Source organism: Alosa pseudoharengus, unplaced genomic scaffold (assembly GCF_046254945.1).
Source record: "Alosa pseudoharengus isolate Yale_2024_CS ecotype anadromous, Long Island Sound unplaced genomic scaffold, YU_APseudo_1.1 YU_APseudo_1.1_scf_2, whole genome shotgun sequence".
NCBI lineage: Eukaryota > Metazoa > Chordata > Actinopteri > Clupeiformes > Clupeidae > Alosa > Alosa pseudoharengus.
Window position 1 is genome coordinate 46,006,998 of NW_027468663.1, and position 19,671 is coordinate 46,026,668.

At 43.7% G+C, this 19,671-nt stretch overlaps 1 protein-coding gene across 1 annotated transcript in view; it reads right to left on the reverse strand.

Moving 5' to 3' along the window:
* The window catches only part of lamc1 (laminin, gamma 1), a 52,649-nt gene that overhangs the window by 24,409 nt on the left and 8,569 nt on the right, over positions 1-19,671 (reverse strand). The window contains exon 2 of the mRNA XM_076295215.1: positions 1-247. This exon is cut by the window's left edge and continues 58 nt beyond it. Coding sequence (XP_076151330.1) covers positions 1-247 — 247 coding nt within the window. The remainder of the gene's footprint in view (positions 248-19,671) is intronic.

Consider the following 19,671-nt stretch of genomic DNA (forward strand, 5'->3'; position numbering starts at 1 on the left):
AAGGCCACGTTGCCTCCGGTGAGGGGGGAGATGTCGCTGAACTCGTCCGTGCAGAGGGCCTGCTGCTCGTCCTCGCCGGTGCGGATGAAGCCGCGGTTCATCTTGCTGTAGGTCTTCTGGCAGGAGCCGCTGTAGTACTGGTAGGGGACCCATGGCCCATCCTCACTGGTGCGCTTGTAGATGGCGAAGCTCTCCGGGCGGCTGGTGTGGAACTTGAGGCGCACATAGGTGATGTCAAAGGACTTGCCTGGAGACACAAAATATCAGATATGAGACAATGCACATGCACAGACGATGCTGGAGAACAGCAAGTTTCATCTTAACTTTTACTAAGCTTGCTGATGTAGAGGAACGCTCAGAGAGCAAGTCAATGAATCCTGGCTTTCGGAAACGATGCACAAGGCAAAGGGGAGTTCCCTCCACTGAGCCATGGAGCTCAGTCACACCATGCTTTCCACATAGACATGTGATATATCTAAAAGGACATTTTATATGTGTGTTCATTAGTATGACAAGGCACCATTTAATACAGAAATAGTATGGTGACATAACTTTTGGCAGGACCTAGTCAAAGGATGTCCCGTTATGAAATATATGAAAATAGCAGAGACCTTCCAGATAATAAGACGCAAACTTTCTGTGACCCTGGTATGTTGTGGGATAAAAGGAGGCTGAGGCATATGCGAGATAAAATAGGGACGCACATATAGGGTGGTATATAAGATCAGATGGACATGCATTTGCACACCTTTGTAAACCATACTAACTTGTGCATGCAGTAAAGATTACACAGAGGAAAGGGAGAGGGAGGAAGCTCACTAGACAAGACATGACTGGGAGGCACGTCAACACCGAGATGCCAGAAATCACTTCAAGATTTATAGCATTAACATTTTGCTCAATCCCCACATAAATCCCTCTTAATGGGTTTCTAAGTACTAACCCCAGCCCACCCACGGCATAAACAATGTTGCAAAAAACACATTTTTAACATAGCCTACAATAAAATAATAAAATATATCAAAAGGATCAACTGCTGTATTTTTCTCTGAGGTGGGTGGGGTGGCCCTAGTGGTGGAAGGGAATAACTGCATACGTGAAGAGCGAATCGTTTTGCCACTTAGACATGAGTTTCTCAAGGTTTTCCACGGTTCTGCAGTAAGAATACTGTGCTTGTCCAAACATATTTTGCAAGCCTGAGCAGGCTAGGTGTGCTTGGAGGGGGGGGGGGTGACAGGAACAGCAGACCATATCTGCATAGGCCCCGGGAAATCTTACCAAGACACGTCATATATTTTGTGAAAAGAAAATGACACCATCTTTCAACGGGGCGACAAGGGGACAGTTGTTTGCTTAAGCAAAGAATTTCTTCTCTAAACAGATCAGGAGAAAAGCTAAAGTGGCCCCATTGTGAGCAGAGCCCACAGTTACGGTTAAGTTCAGATAACATAGACAAACTGTGAAGTCCTATGGTTAGCTACGGTCTAAGCTTGTAGGCTAGTTAGACACCAAACAGTCTTAGGAAAGTGAGTGATTTGCTGTGCAAAGTTTGTTGCCTCCAAACAAGCTTTTCTGTGTGGGGTTTGTTGTTGCCATGGTAGTGAACTTGCCAGGCTCTCAAGAGCCTGAAACATCTAGCCGTCAAGGTCAAAGTTCAACTAAAGGAAGAGAATTTTTTACAACAGGGTGTGGGTAGATTTCAACCCAGAGACAGAGCAAACAGCATGCTTGAGTGAAGGTCCAAATCAAAGGCAAACAAATCTGATGAGCTTATTAAATCTGCTTAAAGAAAAGGGGCTTCAAACAATCCAAAAATATTTTGTATTCTTCTTTCCAGTCTTCCCAGACGGTAATGGCTTTAGCCTCAAGCTAATTCAGACAGCAGGAGGTAGGGAGATTACACATGGCCCTAAAATGTGAGTTCACCGTCATGTCACGCAAAATATATTTCAAACTGTGTTTCAGAACAAGAGGTCAGAGAGACCTGTTCCTACGTGAACAGAAAAAATAAAAGACAGAAAACACTTACAGTGAAGGTTTTGTGTTAAGGGACACTACTTCAGACAGTTTTCTGTTTGGAAGACCATGACTGCTGGCTGCAGTGCAACATAAACACTTAAGAAGAACAAAATAGTAATGTCAAGTTCCAAATGACTTCTAATGACATCTAAAACAGAAAAAAAATCAAAAGTCTATGATTACTGAATGTGTGCGCAACCACCACTATCTTTTAAAGCAGGCTGAGATGGATATGCCGTCACCTTGTTTAGCTTGTGAGTCAACGTCTGTCTGTAGACTGGGGTGTGGAGGACAATGCACGGAGCATGATACACAGAGTGTGCACATACCACGGGACAGACAAACTATTTCAGTCGAACCACAAGATGGGACAAATATAACATGAAAGTGTGTTTTCTTTACTGATGATGTAGAAGAACAGAACAGGGGCAGATGGAGGGTTGTGAATTCAACTTCACAGGTGTTTATAAGCACTTTTTTTCAACCAAGCAATTTCACAGCACACTTAATTTGACTGGGTCACACCTTCTGAATCGCGTTTGCTGCACAGACAACCCTCTGCAATTACAAGTGATAACAGTGATGACATCACTGGAAAACTGCTAGACTACTCCATACTCTCATTGGCTAGTTCAGTTAGCAGTACCTGAAGGTCAACACCAACCATTCAAATGGCTCGCTAAAATAAAGTGTTCCACTAACCAGCTGAAGAGGCTTCAGTTGGAATGTGTGCTTGCCAAAGGCAGAGGGTTTCTGTCCACTGGAGGGCTATCCTTTGGGAACAGACTCTGTCATTGATATTTCATTTCAGGCCACCCCCGCATCCTCACAAAACAAGACAAACAGCATCTGTTGGCACGATGATGAGGAGAGCAGGGCACACACACACACAAACACACACAGTCCCTTCATGGCTGGAACATGGTGAAGCTCTGAGGGAGAGCACACAAAGAGCACTTGAAGTGCTGAATACAGGTGCTCAGTGGAGCATCACGAGTTCAATGCCATGTCTGAGCCTGTGCTAGTGACAGCACGGAGCCATGGGTCAGGGGCCAGTGGAAACACTGGGCCACCTCTGAGGCACGGCAGTCATGGGATCCTTACTCCACTTTAAAAGGTTGGAGAAAAAAATAACATGGGACTCGGTCAGAGAGTGGAGGGCACATATTGGAACTGCAATGTAGTCATTGGACATCGACTTTGTGAGATTGGGGGGTGGCGGGGATTGTGCAAGAGTTGGTGGAGGACTTGAAACTGCTTCAGTATCTATAGCCTATGGGGACATACTTCAGCAGTATGGTGAGTGATTCAATGCGAAAGGGAATGCCACACTCTGCCAAAACGCATCAGCTGGGGGATTTCTGACTGTCTTCGCCGTCTGGTCATCCAGCAAGAGCATTGGACATCCTGTATGCGCCCAGAACAACATCCTTTGGGTCAACCGAGTGACCTCAGAGTCGGGTTAGCTAAAGTATGGGAAGCGATGCAGTCATGTTCCTGCAGCTGTGAGAAAAGCAGCCACAGGTGTCCTGAAGACCAACAAAGTTGTACATGGAACAGACCATGAGAACCCGGCTTGCAATTACATCAGCCTGGTCTCACGGCATCTTCTCCAGAGAGGCATCTGTATTTCACTGTAAATGACCAAATTCACTCAGACCACATGTAAGACCGCTGTGAGAACTTAACCCAATTGCGACAAGCGCAGATTTGTAAGGGTGGGGGTTTGGGAGCTTTGTAGGCTACGGCGTGGCAGAAGCGGACAACAGCTGTATGAGGCCAGAGCAGCAGGAGTTTCCTTCAATAACATCACAGTTTTACCACATGAGAACATTCACAGTTGGAAGTTGAGGTAGATAATCCAGACAGTCTCGGGTTGAGAGGGTGGGAAAGGGTGGAAGGGAAAAGCTTCCAAACTGTTGATGCCAATTTATTTTCAATTTAAAGCCCATTGTGAAAACTCAGAGAAGTCAATTGAGAGTGGGTCTGTTTTGAGCCCCATGAAGGATCGTAAATCCATGGCTTTAGCCTTCAAGTCCTGGGCAGCCCCAGAGCACACAGCCAAAAGGAATTCAGTCACACCTTCCAGAACAATCCACCACCATTTATGAGACAAAGAATTTACCAATTCATGTCACAAAAAGCTGAATGGACTGTCCAAATGATGAGAGCGACTACTCACACAGAAGGCACATTTGAGTAAAAGTTTCTGTCTTGATACAGTGAATTAAATATACACATCATATTTAGGCTGCATTCACTCAGTACAGTGACTGCAATCCATTTCACATGAATATAGTACTTAACATACAAAAACCCTTCACATTTGCCAAAACCTCCCACAGAGATTTCTTATCAAAACTTTAAAGTCAGGTTGTCGTGTTGTTGGCTAAAACGACACACTGGTGCACATACGGCACCACGCCTGCCCTCTGTAATTCAACCGCATTTGAGACAAGGATTCCCTAAAGTGTGATCCTGTGTGTGTGTGTGTGTGTGTGTGTGTGTGTGTGTGTGTGTGTGTGTGTGTGAGTGACCACAGTTGAGCACCTGCCAACTTCAGGCACTCTCTGAAGAACAGGACAAGAAAAGAGTGGGGGGTGACAGTGGGGGAGGGGTAAACTGGCTGGAATGCATTTCCATACAGCACTGTGACGCCAGTGGGGGTGGGGGGCAGCCAGAGGAAGAGAGGGAGGGAGGGAGAAAGAAAGAAAGAAAGGAGTAGGAGAGTGAAGGTAGGGAGAGAAAGAGAGAGAGAGAGAGAGAGATGGCGAGATGGAGGTAACTTCAAAGAATGGTAGGGAAGGCAAAAGACAAACTGAAGACAGACAAGCGAGGGCCAAGTGAAGAAGGGAGACTACAAAAGCCAGAGGGACGTCGGCAGACAGCGGGCAAGAAAAGGAACAAAGGGTCAGCTAATGAGAGGGGCACTGCAGGAGAGGGAGAGAAGCTGGGAGTGTCCAGACCTGCTTAACACTTCCAACTCCAATCCACCTTCACTATTCTCCAGCTCAGGGTGGCTCTAGAGGGGCCTTTTTTTTAATCATCTCTTTTGATTGCCTAGTCTTTCAATACAAAATATATGTTTGAGGTAATGGGAGAATCCATACATGTCTCTATTTCAACCAAATGTTTCCCACCTAAGCACCACACTGTGGGTTTTTTCTCAGCTTAACTGGTCATTATGGAACCCAAGTTGTGTGTTCGCGCTGCATGCCAGGGCATGTGTGGTTACCATAAACACAGGGTCTTTCAAACCAACCCCATCTCCGCCTGGTGCTTTAAACAAGGGAGAGAGAAAGAGCTGTCGAGTGAAGGCATTTGGAGACGTTTCACACAAGGGGTTTCAGATGTACATTTCTGGTCTCTTGTTACCCCTCATCACTTCAGAGCGAATCACGGTGGCCTCGACGAGAGTCTCCTTCAAGGAAAACTGATCATTTGTGAGCTACAGAGAGAGCAGTGGCAGCCACTCAGACTACTCTTCATCAAAACAATCCCCATCATTCTCAATATGTTGAGTGAACGAGAGAGTAAAACAGCCTGTACTCATTTCTCTCCAGAAGCGGGCCGTTCTTTGCTGAGAGAAGTGAAGGAGAGAGGGAGAAGGAGACAGAGGAGAGGGAGAGAGGGCCGAAGAAAAAAACATGGAGGGAGGGAGAAAGAGAGAGAGAGAGAGAGAGAAAAAGAAAAAAAGAGAGAAAGAAAGAGAACGAGAGGAAACAGCCTTGAGAACAAAACTGATTAGGACTCGGCCAAGAGGGAGGCTACCGCCCACATGTCCACCCTGAAGATTTGAAGTGTGAGTGAGGCCCCCTGATCAGTCAACAGAGACAGGCTTGTCCTTGAGCCTTTTTATGTGTGACCTGACTGATAAACTCCCTCTGACATGTTCATTGCCAGATTACGGTGTCCATTGTGTTCCACTTCGACACTGCTACCAGTCACTGATTAAAGGATTTTGCAGCTCTTAAAAGGACCTTAAACGACAAACATGAGAACAAGGTGTAGGGAACCGTCAGTGTGGCACCAAGGCCATTTCCCAGACAGCGCTTTAATAAAATTCCTTCGATTTCCAAAATATGTATCAAGGTGCCTCTAAATAAGGTGACTGAAAAAAAGATGTGGTCCCCTCCACACCAAAATAGATGACAGCTTATGGTGGTTTGACCATAACTACAATTTGTGCAAAAATGGTGTGTGCAACAGACGCTAGGAAAACAAATGTGTAGCTATTGTACCTTTATTTTTGATGGCTGAAATGTGACTTGGACAAAGGTTCAGAATTTCTAAATAAATAATAATAATAATAATTTAAATAAATAAATTCAGTTCTAAATCATTTCTAAATAAATGGAACAAAGCATAAGCTTTTCTTGTAAAGTTGCAGGAGGACTAACTATTGGACTGCGCCAAGACGTGTGTCCTCATTACAAAGTGCCGAAGTAGCACGGGAGACTGAGAAAGGAATTCAGGCCACAGTTTAAAGGTGAGGTCCAGTACTTTGACTTTTAAATTCCTTTGAAAACTGACATTCCAGAGCATGAAAAAACAGGCAGCAGATTTTACTGTTAGCTATTAGTTGAATTTACACCTTCTGCAACCTTTGAGTTCTCATAAAGATTATTTGCAGTGATAAGTGATTAACTACAAGCTACATTCACTTTATCTCAGTTACCTGAGGATAAACAAGGTCCAGCCTTAGGGTGACATCTTTGACATGTAAAAATATTAACATACAGGTATACATAAAACAAACCCAGTTCAGAAAATGGGAAGTTCTTAACAACAATAAATTGGTTTCGAGTCCTTTACAAATAATAAAACAAAACACTAAACATTTGGACTCAAACATTTGGATGATGGCCAAATATACTGCCAGCAGACTGTTAGCTGTACTCCTTTGGGAAGAGGTGAAAAACCAACAGGTTTTAGGGACCTGAGGGCACCCATTCTGATCAGGCGCAAGATCTGTGGTGTGTCTGTCTCTCCCGCGAGAACTTCTCTCAGGCTCCGTCCTGAGTCCCCCTCCAGCCCCATATCACCCCCAACCCCCACCCTATGGCCTCTCTCCCCAGGGATCCTCCACTTCCCAGCTCTGTCATTAAGTACGCACACAGGTGACGAGCCCCATTTATTTACCGCCCAGGCCACCCCCACACTGCTGGCAATGTGGCTGCATTATTCTTTGCTGTTCCAAGAATAGATCATCTTAATTAAACACAAATGTGAAGCACGAAGTTATGCCCTCCGGGAGAGGGAAAGTGAAGAGACATACAGGATTTGCATTACTTTGGTGACAACAAAGTCATTAAAACAAAAAAAATATATTTCTTCTGTGATCAACATGACGTTTCTCAACGTAAACTCCAAAAGGACAAGACCATTTTAAGAGCTGTTATCTGCTCAGAAAATGGCTATACGGAGACACTTGTGCTCTACTGTTGCAACTCTTTAAGGTATGTCCATTTTTGCCTCTTCACAGAGAGCTGTGCATAGGCTGAAGCAACTTGCTTAGGGCCTCAAGCTGCATTCCTTCCTCACTGTTCCTTCCTTTTGGCCTTGGGACTGACAGAGGAGTCACCCAGGAAAGCGGGGGATTAGGGGGTGCCGTGGGACAAGGGATGGAGGGGAGGGAGCAGTAATGGAGGCTGGGGGGGGGTTTAATGCCCAGGGGAAGGCCTCGACCCAAAGCTGCTGCCCAATTAAAATTTCCTCCCATGACTTCATCACATTCCTCCCTAGGGGGATGAACAATGCTGGCTTTGACTTTTTAACGTGTGGGTAATGGGTATGACCATTTTTCACTCCTCCCCTCCCCCCTACAGTACAGTTTTTCACCATCTGCCCCAGTGTCTTCTGGGAGATATAAAGAACATCTGTTTGACCACTCACTCCCACAGCAAGCTGACAGGGAGAGCATACCGAGACATCAGGTGGTGCGGAAGGAATACCATGAACCAAATGTTTCTTGCAATCGTGCACTTCGCCTTGGTTTACTTTAGGCTGATGAACTGTAAACCGATCCAAACAGTCTGTGAGAATTAATACAAGTCAACTAGTGATGTATTACTAATGGAGAAATCCACTTTGTCGCTGTCCAATTGATTTCGTTGCTTTTCAACAGACACAAATCACAGTTAAACTGCTTGCATAGTGCATTCTCATAAGCGTTTTTATGGCCAATTAGAGCGAACCCATATTTGGCACGACAGTTTGGCATGGTGTCTTTTCACCTTCTCATTAGCCAGTTAAAATACAGCCTCCAAGCAACAGACGTGCCTGACAAGGCAGCCAAGCAAGGCTGATGCCTCCTAAAAACATGTCTGAGAGTGAGTCACTCACCTCTGATTAAACAGGTACTGCAAAAGCACACTGCACCAAGTGTGTGTGTGTGTGCGTCTGCAGGGAATTCAGGAGGTGACATTTTATAAAAACCTGACACATATGAAATTCAAAGCAAATTGAGAGATTTATTTAGTGTCTGTGTGTGTGTGGGGGGGGGGGGGGCACGCATTACAATGGAGGAATGTGAGGAATGCACTGAGGCTTGTCGTCAGAGAGAGAGAGAGAGAGAGATAAAGAGAGAGAGATGGAGATAGATAGAGAGAAAAAAAAAGAGAGAGAAAGAGAGAGAGACTGGAGGCTGATGGCTGCTTACGAACCATCACGGGCTGACAGTCTGTCAAATGAGGTCTAAAAGAATTTGAAGTGGGAAGAAGATTTTGAAAAATGAGAGCAGGTCCCTCCCCCCTTCTAACTCTAAGTGGTGCAGTTCCGCCTCCAGCTGGAGTGTCTAAGCCACAAGAACGCCTTTCCCAGCCAAACCTCCCGACTCGTCAAAGTCACGTTACCAATTTGTATGTCTGCCAGCCATAGAACAGTCACTGACACCCAGCGCTAGTTACGCATTACTGGCCTAGTTAAGCTCTTAACTATTTATGTTGAAGATTTGGCCTATGCCTGTACCAACCACCTCAGGCAGAGCTGGATACAGTACCTCTGTGATACATGCCCCACTAATTACAGTGAAGGCATTAAAGGAAGTTCAGCAAGTCTGCAGGGGACTTAAGTGCTTGTTGGGAACTCAGAGTCTGTCATTAAACAGATAAGGCCTATGGAGGCATACACACACAGGCATTCACACAGAGACACAGACTCACATTTTTGTATGGCCTATCAGGCCATCTGACCCCTGCCTTGTGTAAAGATAAACAGCGGAGTGGCCTTCCAGGCAGGGCTTTAAAATTCACACACACACAAGGCCTCAACATAAAGCAGACGTCCTGTGGACCACACCACCAAGTGAGAGAAGCAAACAAGGTCCTGCCCTGCCTAGACACCCAGAAGTTCTGAGAGAGATCAACTCTGACACTCTGATCTTCCTAAGATTAATGCTTTTCAACTATGCTATATGCATATTCAAATGGTCTCAGGAAAACACCAAAACACAATTCGTAATGCTATTGGTTCTTTATTTAACTGGCACTATACTTATATGTGTACACAGGGGAGAGAAGTCAACAGTGGGGTAGGTGCAGTAGGTGTTGCTCAATGGGGGATGTTTGGGGAGAGCCCTGTGGGGTATGAGACTACAGACTGCATGTAGGACAGGGGGTGGGATAGAGATCTGGGGAGTGGGGTGGGAGGATAATGATTGAGCTTAATGTCCAGGGCCCCAAAGTCGTTACTCAAGAAAGCGTAAACAAGCCCAGAGATGTGCGATGTGACAATGGGCCGAGTTGGGAAACACTGTGCTTGAGGCATTCACCCCTGGAGAAGAATATGAAATGACTGAAAATCAATGGCAAATTGATTTCCAATGACTGGCAAATCAGAGAGGTCAAAGGTTTGAAAGACTGTTTCAAGAACGTGACAAAAGAACTAACACCACTCTCACTTATGAAGAGACAGAATGTGGCGCAAGAACCAACACCACTCTCACTTTGCAGGTATGAAGACTTGTGGAATCCAGCTGAAGTGAGGTACTGTTCACTGTCCAACTGATTGGTACACAACTCAAATCTTAAATGATCAAAATAAAGCAGGCCACATAAAGCATTAATAAACATTAAACACTAAAGAAAGAACATGTCATTCCAACATGACTCATAGTCAACCGTAACTCTAATATTTTCAGCTACGAGTATTGTACCACCCTCATCAAGGCTTGACTTGTGTGGGTTGCTAAACACAAGACTATTTAATGACCCTATTTGGCTACCCATCCTACACCTCTCTTACAAATAGATGTTACAATGTGGGAAAAGTAACGACAAAACAGGCAGTAAAAGAGGCCCATAAGAGACCACCCAAGGATTTAGTTCAGAGACAGAGGAAGTCAGTGGGACAACCGGCCAGGTCAGATAGCACTGTGTGCTCCTGCCTGTCTGTCTGTGAAGGATCCCCCCCCTGCAGCTATGCTAAACCACCTGCTTTTTTTTACACTAGCTGATATTGACACAAAGCATGTCCACACAGAACACAGCACAACAAATGGCAAATAGTCAACCTCTGGTCTCAATGGCCACTATTCATGATCAACTCGCATTTATCTTGAAGCTAACAGAGAAGCTTCATATTTGAAAAAGCACAAAGTCAATCTGAGAGATGTCTTGTTAGAGGGGTCCTATTTTATAAAGGCCTTACAGTACCACTGGAATTCCAGAGGAGTGGCCATGATGTATGGTTCACTTGCTGGCCTTAAGAGGGAGGTGAGGGTTAAGCAAGAACTCAGGGGAGTGGAGAGGTTAGCTGGGAAATATTTCATGGTTGACGACTGATGGGTTTCTGCAACTTAAAATGTTTGTCACAGGTCAGTGAGCATGGGACTGGTACCAGTACCATTGCCAATAATTAGCCACAAAGGCAATACAATGCATAGCAGAGTTTAACCCAAGCTCTCTTGAAGAAACCTTCTCGCAAAAGGTTGAGACAGCATGAAAGGGATGCTTCGGGGCACTGGCATTCAGTATACCACACAAAAGACCAGACATACTCACAACGCTGGTCACACATTCTAGTCTTCAAGGAACCACATCAGAGGTAATTCACAGACAAGTCTTTGTGGTTGACTAGTCATAACAATGGGCTTTTCTGCTCTGAGTAACAACATGCATGCTGGTGGCGTGTTGAGAGGTAGACAGCCTTAGGGACTACATGTACAGTATATATAACTTATATATATATATATATACACACACACACACACACACACACACACACACACACACACACACACACACACACAAACTAGGAATCATCTGAACTTTTCTTACTAAAGTAACACTTTTCTGACTAACTAAGCAGAAGGTTGCCAGGCTATCATTTTATTTCTTAATAAGAAAAAAAATCAATTAACCTCAACGGCTCATGGGTTGCCAACAGGCCAGAACATCTGTAGTGCAGAGTTAATGGTAAACCAAGTTACGGCAAATCCTAAAACACATCTAAAGGTTGTATCTCATTCGCTAACGTTATCTGGCTTGCTAGTGTCAGATACGAAACCCTACTGCCAGAAATGTATTTCACAGTGAACAGTTCCCAGCTAACTTTGGTGGAAGACTAAGTTCCACATGAGAATAATTATGGTTAAATACATTATGAAGCATGACTAATAAACAATGTATTGTGTAAAGGATATTTCTTCTCTAGTCAGCGCAGCCATGTACGCATGATTTAACACGGATGCTAGACATGGAACAGCTGCATAAACAGTTACTGTAGTGGTGCCAAAGCTTGATGTCCGGGCCACCTCCTCAAATAGCATTTGGACCTGCAGGATGGGGGCTGTATTTTAAGGACCACTTGCACCAGGCTCATATCAGTGTCTTTGGGCTGGGTGGACGTGCAGGCTCATCCCAGGCTTATGCATTACATCCTTTTTTAAACCTCATAAATTTGTAGGATTTCATTTTGGTAAATGACAAAGGGCATTATTGAAAGCTTAATTGTACAGTTATTCATGGGTTTCATCAGGTCCCTTTACACAGGTGTATTAATCAAGCACCATGCAGTCTGCATTCATAATCAAGGTGCATGATTGTATACACCTGTGGAAAGGGACCTGATGAAACCCATGAATTCACATCATTCACAGCAACAGATATTATATATGTGAATAATGTATACGGTCTTGAAAATGTTGAAATGAATTTTTTTTTAGCTATTTTAATAGTCGAAACATTGGCTTTGTAAGAGTTTAACACAAGGCCTTACATGAGGCTGCAGACACAAATGCATACCTGTCAACACACCCGTTTTTCCCGGGTTTCTCCCGTAATTCAAAGTCATCTCCCAGCAACTGCTGTAATGTGGCAATATAGGTGAGGTAACCATAAAAAAAACCACCACCTGTCATAATGGATGTTTAGGGTTTTGTTGAGGGAGCCTATGAAGCACCACTGAAAAAAGCAACCAAAGGAACCCCAAACAAAGGGACCAAACTTTCAGAGTTTCAGCCCGGGTGGTGGTGTGTAAATCAGTTTCCATGTCAGCCACAATCTCCATAATTATCCGTTTACTACTCTTACTGCAGACAGCCTTTTCAGCCCCTTCCCTGCACCCCCCTCTGACCACAAGAAGATCATTCCTTACTCAAAACAGGGTAAAATTACACTGCAAGCATCTGCATGTCCTAGTAATGCATCCTCCCCCCCCCACGTCTTTCTCTGTCGATGCACATTTGCAGTCTCTATAATAAGGAAAGTCCTCTCCCTCGGGCATTTAATCATTTCCTGAATGCGAGGCAAGTCAACATCTCTGTGAGACAAAGAGGAGGAGCAGGAGGACACAGTCTCAAGGCCTCCCGCTGAGTGAGAATGTACTTCCTCCGCACTTGCAGAAGGGGTCAGGGGATGTTCTCAGTCCACTCGGTCAACCCATTTTTTTCCCACAAGTCGGCGTCTGGAAGTCCCTAACGACTACACATTTGGTCATCCCAGGACTTACAGAAGAGCAGGTGGGGTAGTGAGGACACTGATTACTGAGACGCACGCTGAGCAAAATGCCATTTTGTTGTGTAACAAGCCCTCAAGACATTATGGAATTTTGGATGGGGGGGGGGGGGGGGGGGGGATTGAATCAGATCACCCGGTATGCGCCAGTGTTCTAAGATAGAACAAGCTCATCAGGCAGTATGAACTGATTTAATGGATTATTGTGACAGAAGATAACAGCAATCAAGAGGCTTCAGAAAACAATGACAGAAGAGTAAAGAGGCCCCAATAAGGGTTCTGGACAATAGACGCCTCCTGGGTGTAAGAGGGGAAAAGAAGTATTTCGTTAACGTTCTTCTGCAACATTCTATGCTGGTTTAAGGATTTGCTGCAAAGTAGGGCAACCAAACAACAAATTGCTGACTCTGGTGATAGCAGCTTTCAAAAGACAAAAGAGATACTGCCCATACAACCTGCAGTCGTAGAAAGATAAGAGCCATAAAGAAAACGTTTTATTCTAATGGACAAATCAAAAGCGAAACCCCCAGCCCAAAGCTGTACTTTTATTGCCGTTGAACTTGTTGACTTTTGAGCGGGTAAGATTAATATCTCGGGAGCTTTTGAATTGTGTTTTGTTTAGTCTAAACCTGCATATGCTTGACAGAAGCAGCTAGGAGATAGTATTTATATGTTGAAGGGATAAAACACTAAGCCGCAATAGATTGTACATAAAGGTACATGTAGAACATTTTGTCAATGCACTTGTGAACCTTGTGTTAACCAATTTAATACTTTGATGTTACAATATCAATTTCATATACAGGACACTTTGAAATAAACACTCTTTCAAACTATGAAGTGTTGGAAAAATGTTTAGATTTTCAATTTAATTCTTAGTTCACTGGTGAACGACCCAGGCATTTGTGATTCTACTTGCGGGATACACCACCAGAGCCCAGGCCAACTGCATACTGACTCGCCATCAGCAGCTTTCACAGCACAAACAAGATATGCTATATATACACACCACATATACACACACACACAATCATTTCAATGAGTTTTTTCAGAGGACTACTTCATGTAGCAGATAGCAATAACGATGACAAGGTCCGAGTTAAGTGAGCTTACTTGAAGCTTAGAAAAGTATGCAAAGCTTGCTTATTAATATGAAGCTGCGTATGTAGCTGCCTGGAACAGTGTGCACATGGACCCCACAAGACAATTCACTCACTAGACAGAAAAAGAAAGAACATCACTTAACCCACAAGAGGTTATTGCTCAGCCAAAGTTAAATACAGCTCAGAATAAATAAATGGAAAGAAGGCCTATGGACAGCTGCTTTGGCTAAAACTGATCTTGGAGTGGGCAGTGAGAGAAATTTATGCACAGACTACAGCATGATTCATAACGGCTAAAGGGCAAATAGATAATAATACAGTGCCTACCACCTTGAGTCTCCATGCAATGCGACTCGACTGCAACATAAAGAATAGTAATTACAGTTGTTGGGGCCAAGCTAGCTACACTTCCTTTTCATTTTGTAGATAGAATATGGCTGATTACTTCACTTTGAGTGACTTCCTGCACTGCCAGAGGCACAATAGAATGGGAGTGAGTGCTTCATCCAGATGTCAGTTCTCTATAAAGAACAATGCCTACTGTCTACTGCTCATCCTGAAATGTGATGCAGACACATTGATGCCAATATCAGTCACATGGTCATGCACAAACTGTATATAACTGCACTATAACTGTATCTAACTGATCTATAACTGTGTCTTTTGACAAAGCGGAGTCATACACTTTGTCACGTTTAATTAAAGATATCACAGAGAGGTGAATACAAACTTAACATAGGGCACACAAAGAAATTGTCTTGTCATGGTTTAGGGATCAACCATGCCCACACATAAATACCAACAAATGAGCATGTGAGGCTGAGAGTTGACAATCTTTTTCCACAAGCGTCAATTTGCCATCTACGTTACAGGCCCCGTTCACTTTGACGTTTCCTGCCCGGCTTGTAAGGTCAGGTCCAAGAGGAAGCGGAGTTGGCAGGTTTCCCTCAGCATAACTGCCGTTTACTCCTGAGTATCAGTTTAAATTTCCGGCCTCAAAGAGCAGAGTGTACTCAGGGAGGCATGTTGCAGGAATCCCATAAACTCTGCTAAACCCTGCCATGCAATTAAGGCTTCTGTTCAGCAACTTCAGGAAGTTTGCTTCCATCACAGAGGTCATAATGACAAGTGTAAGAAATACATCACAGGGAAAAATATGTACATTGGGGCTTTTTGAAATGGAGACTAGACGTTGAACAAATCCTTAGGCTACACAAAGACCGCACTCACAGAACATTAGCAGGGGTCTACATAATAGCCTCAACATTTCTGGGCTTAAGAAATACAAAGAGAGAAATTGAGTAAATAGGACTGTAAATACCCTAATCACAGCTTGAGGGGTGGGGGGACACAAGGAGCGTTAAGAGGGGTCTTGAGTTAGTTGCGAGCCATTAAACACAGAAAATTGGGGGCACCGTGCGTGGAGGAGCCGCGGCCTGTTTAGACATGTATCAGACGAGCAGGCCGCTGGCTAATGAAATCTTACGGGTCACACTGAGGTCAGCTGTTCGTCTTAAGGATCATTCCTTCTCAAGGTGGGCCTGTGTGGCCCCACACTGAACACACTCTTTCCCCCATTCCTGCACAGGGGATATTGGGGTGGAGAGCTCTGTGAGCAGCAACCTGGTGACAAGGGAGTCCCTGGATCAGCGAATGGGTGAGTCTCAAGGCTCCCAGACCTCAGCCACCCAACCCCCCCACCTGCCTCAACCTGTCGCTGGCCTTTCAATTAGCGTACAACAGCAAGAATGTTAAGTTTTGACTTCAAAGTAAACACTGATGAATGGACAGCAAACATAGGCTGTGTTTAAGCTCTTCTACTGAGCCTGTAGAGGGCAAATCAAGAGGAGCACAGCGTCCATCAACAGGAATAACCTAACAGCTCTGCATGCAAGGGGTTGGGAGCAGGCGAGAAGAGAAGAGAAGAGGAAAACTAGGCGAAAAGAGAGAAAAAAGATTGTTGCTCTAAAGTGAAAAAGTAAAGAGAGGATAGAGACAGGAGAAATGGGTTGGGGGGGGGGGTCTATAGTTGAACTAGTAGGAATGACAAACAAAAAGACTAATCCAGTGACTGGATAACCCCTCCCCCATGTAAAGAAAAAAATACAAAGGGGTTTTGTGAGGTTGTAGAACTTGGGGAGGGTGGGCAGGAGATTGGAGTGGGGGACAGGTTGGAGGGGTGTGGGGATAGGTTGGAGGGGTGTGTGTGTGGGGGGGGGGGCAGTGGGCCATGCCTCAGATCTAAAGATAGGACCCTGACGTTGTCTCACAGAGGCCACGGCCTTCTTTCATGCGACGAGTTTCTATTCAAAGGACTTAAGAGCCGCCACTGAAGACATTCCTACATTTTTTTGCTTTAATAAGGTCCTGGCAAAGTGTTTTAAAAATCCTTGACGGACTTACGTTGTTCAAGCCCAAGCCTTCACCATGAACTGATAATGGAGATATGGAGATTTGTGCCTTCACAAAAAAGCTTCTAATCGAATGATCACACTAAACTGATCATTTTACCAGGATTTTACCATCCTGAAAATCAAAGTCAAAACAGGATTCCTCTAATAACAACAGGAAGCTGTTTTTTGAAAGATAGGCCACTTCTCATCAATAACGTCATCCAAAAGTGTCCCTGAGAAAACAATGTTCCAAAAAAAGAAAGAAAAAAAAAGAGAAGTACTTCTAATCGACCTGAGTTTTGGCTTATACTTGCTTTGTTAAACCAGGTTACAAACTCTGCCAACATGGTTTCTTTCCTACAAATAGCAATAGGCAGATTCAACCAAACTACACTCAACTTGAATGCACACTAAGAAAAGCAAGCAATAACAGTTTCCCTTTGCAGTGGAAGGCATTATCAGTTTGTTCCTGAACAGAGATGAACACCCAACTGACCAGCATGATGACAGGAAGAGTTATACTCATATGAACACGGAGATGAGGGTTGGGCTAACATTCTCTGCTATTTCAGCCTCCAGACTGTCGAACAAAGATTAGAGCAGGGCATCCATTTTCGGTATATGTTTTTTCTATGCAGGGTTTTTCCTGGGCGAAATAAAGCAAACGTTTGGGGACAGCATTGACAAAATGACAATGCAAATTGATCGAGGGGGCTGCCTCACAAGTCTCTATGCAGGAAAAAGAAACCTGCTATGGCATGGCCCTTTAAATTAAATGAAAGATTCTGACCTACTGAAGCAACAAAAGCTAGAAGCCATGTAGGAACAACAAAAAGACTCTCAAGAGTGAATTCACCAGAGCAGGGCAAATTATAAAATACTTTACCTGTTTGACTGAACATCTAGACTTCAACGCCCTATATCCAACCATGATAAATTTCAATATACAAAATTTTTGTTTTCCTTTTTGCCAATTTGCGTTTTATTAAAGTACATCTAACATAGTTAGGGGTCTCTACCTGCATGGTCTGATCAGTAATGATACTCTACAGTCACCTTGGCAGAAAAGAAGGAATGTCACAACAAAGTGAAGAATTTGCTTTGTTGTTCCACAGGAAGAGATCATGTTTAGCTAGAACAGACAAAGGATGTTAGGAATACGATTACAGCCAGAGCCCGATTCTTTCTCTGGAACGGAAAAATGAAGTGACCCTTGCAAAATTCAATAAATAAAACTAGACTCCAATAAAACATGGGAAGGGCAGTGGACAAACAATGTGTTTACTTGACAAATAGCCAGTAAATCTGGGCCGCATCCCAATATTTAATAACTAGACTTCCTTCCACTTTGCACCAAGTCTCTGTGATATAAACATATTTGCCACACATTTCAAAATAATACTGACCCGAGGATCATAGTTGTAATGATTTTCCCTTGGCTGCAATAAATACCATACAAGACAATCGAGTTTGACGTGTTATTTCACCCCCTTTGGAAACTCTACATGACCTGTGATTTTGATATAGGGACACCAGGCAAGCCTGATGCTTTTTCTCTACGAAACTCCCCCTCGCTCGGCCTGAAGCTCTTTTCCTTTTCTTTATCTTCCATCAAGGGTTTTTGCTGCTTCTTTGCCGGCTCTGCCATCATACACACGTTTGCAACAATCGCTAGCGTTTCTTTAGCCTGCCTCTGTGCTGTGGATGCAGGATGTAAACTGACCCTGCTTCGGTCGGCGGGTACGATACACTGAACTTACAAGCGGGATATTCTTCCTACAGGCAGTAAGGGCGGGCGAGAGTCTTCATTCGCCCTGTAATTGAACTTGTGAGAAAATATCGACTTCACTGTAATATTTTGTGATGCAAGTTCAAGTATTGTGTTATATGGTGAGAACAGGTATTTTTATCTGAAATTAATACAAAAGTGACCTAACCAGCTTGCTGTAAGCACATCCATTTAAAGATATGATCCAACAGACATGTTCAATGTGACATGGGGGTAATGAGCATTGCATATAATTGCCTTAACTAAGAACCAGAAAAGAAAATGCATGTTGACCATGTTAAGTTTGCTACAGAAATGTTACAGATCATACTGAATCTGATTTTTTTAAATCATTGTTTTCTTTTTTAGATTTTTGCACAGCCCTTCTGATTTCACACTGGTAGTGACAAAGACTGTCATATGTTATACACGAAGTCACAATCTGCACACTTAATACCATGGCAATTGTTAGGCTACAATGGACATAATTTGAAAGGAGCTGGACATGGAGCTAAATCTAAAGTGTTTTTGAGCCAACACCAGGTGTGCATCACACTAGTTGGCACTTGGCAAGAGTCCATTCTATAACCTATGTATCTTGACATACTGTACAAGGGTGAGCCAGTGACTATGAAAATAGTAGCCACTATCCTGAACTGCTCTGAAGAGATCATGCTGTGTGGTACATTTAGTTGTGTCATCTGTCTGACATCAACACTTGCCAAAGCAAATACATGGAGGAAGGGATCTTTCAAAAACAAATCTTGATTATGCCATTAACAGTATAACAATGAGACAACTCTACAAACATAGGACAACTATTTGGGCTTGGGGGGTTGGGGATACAGTCATGCAAATCTCGACAAAACAGTTTCTAGAAGCCAAATATCATTCAGTACTTATTTCACTAAAAATAATAATTTATGAGGGTTTGTTTCTCTGTAGTCTTCCAAATAAAAAAGGCTAAACTGGGCCAAGATCGGATACTATTTGTTATTTTACCACTTCACTTCATAATAACAAAGGAAATCATCATGTGGAGAGTTTGTTCATACAGTCTGAAACTCCATTGGTATCCAAATGGAAAAAAATGACCTGATGTTCTATGTTGTCCATGCTCCAGAGGGGTAAAAAGCACACCACTGCCATTTTAAGAACATGATCTTGCCTTAAAGCAGCATGCCTTTCAGTCACTAATGCACAGCACATTTGAACAGACCCCTGCACCTACGCCCCACCGGGAAAGTCCAGTGGAGTGGACAGCGACCTAGGAGAACAGGTTGTTTATGTTTCAGTAAGAAAAGCATAACATTAGATTAGGCAAGGGTTTAAAAACTTGTGAAATGAATTCCGTAAAAGACAATTTTAGGTTAGTTCAACATGTCCATAGAGTAACTAAGGGTTTGGAAGACATACATACTTTGCTTTCTTGT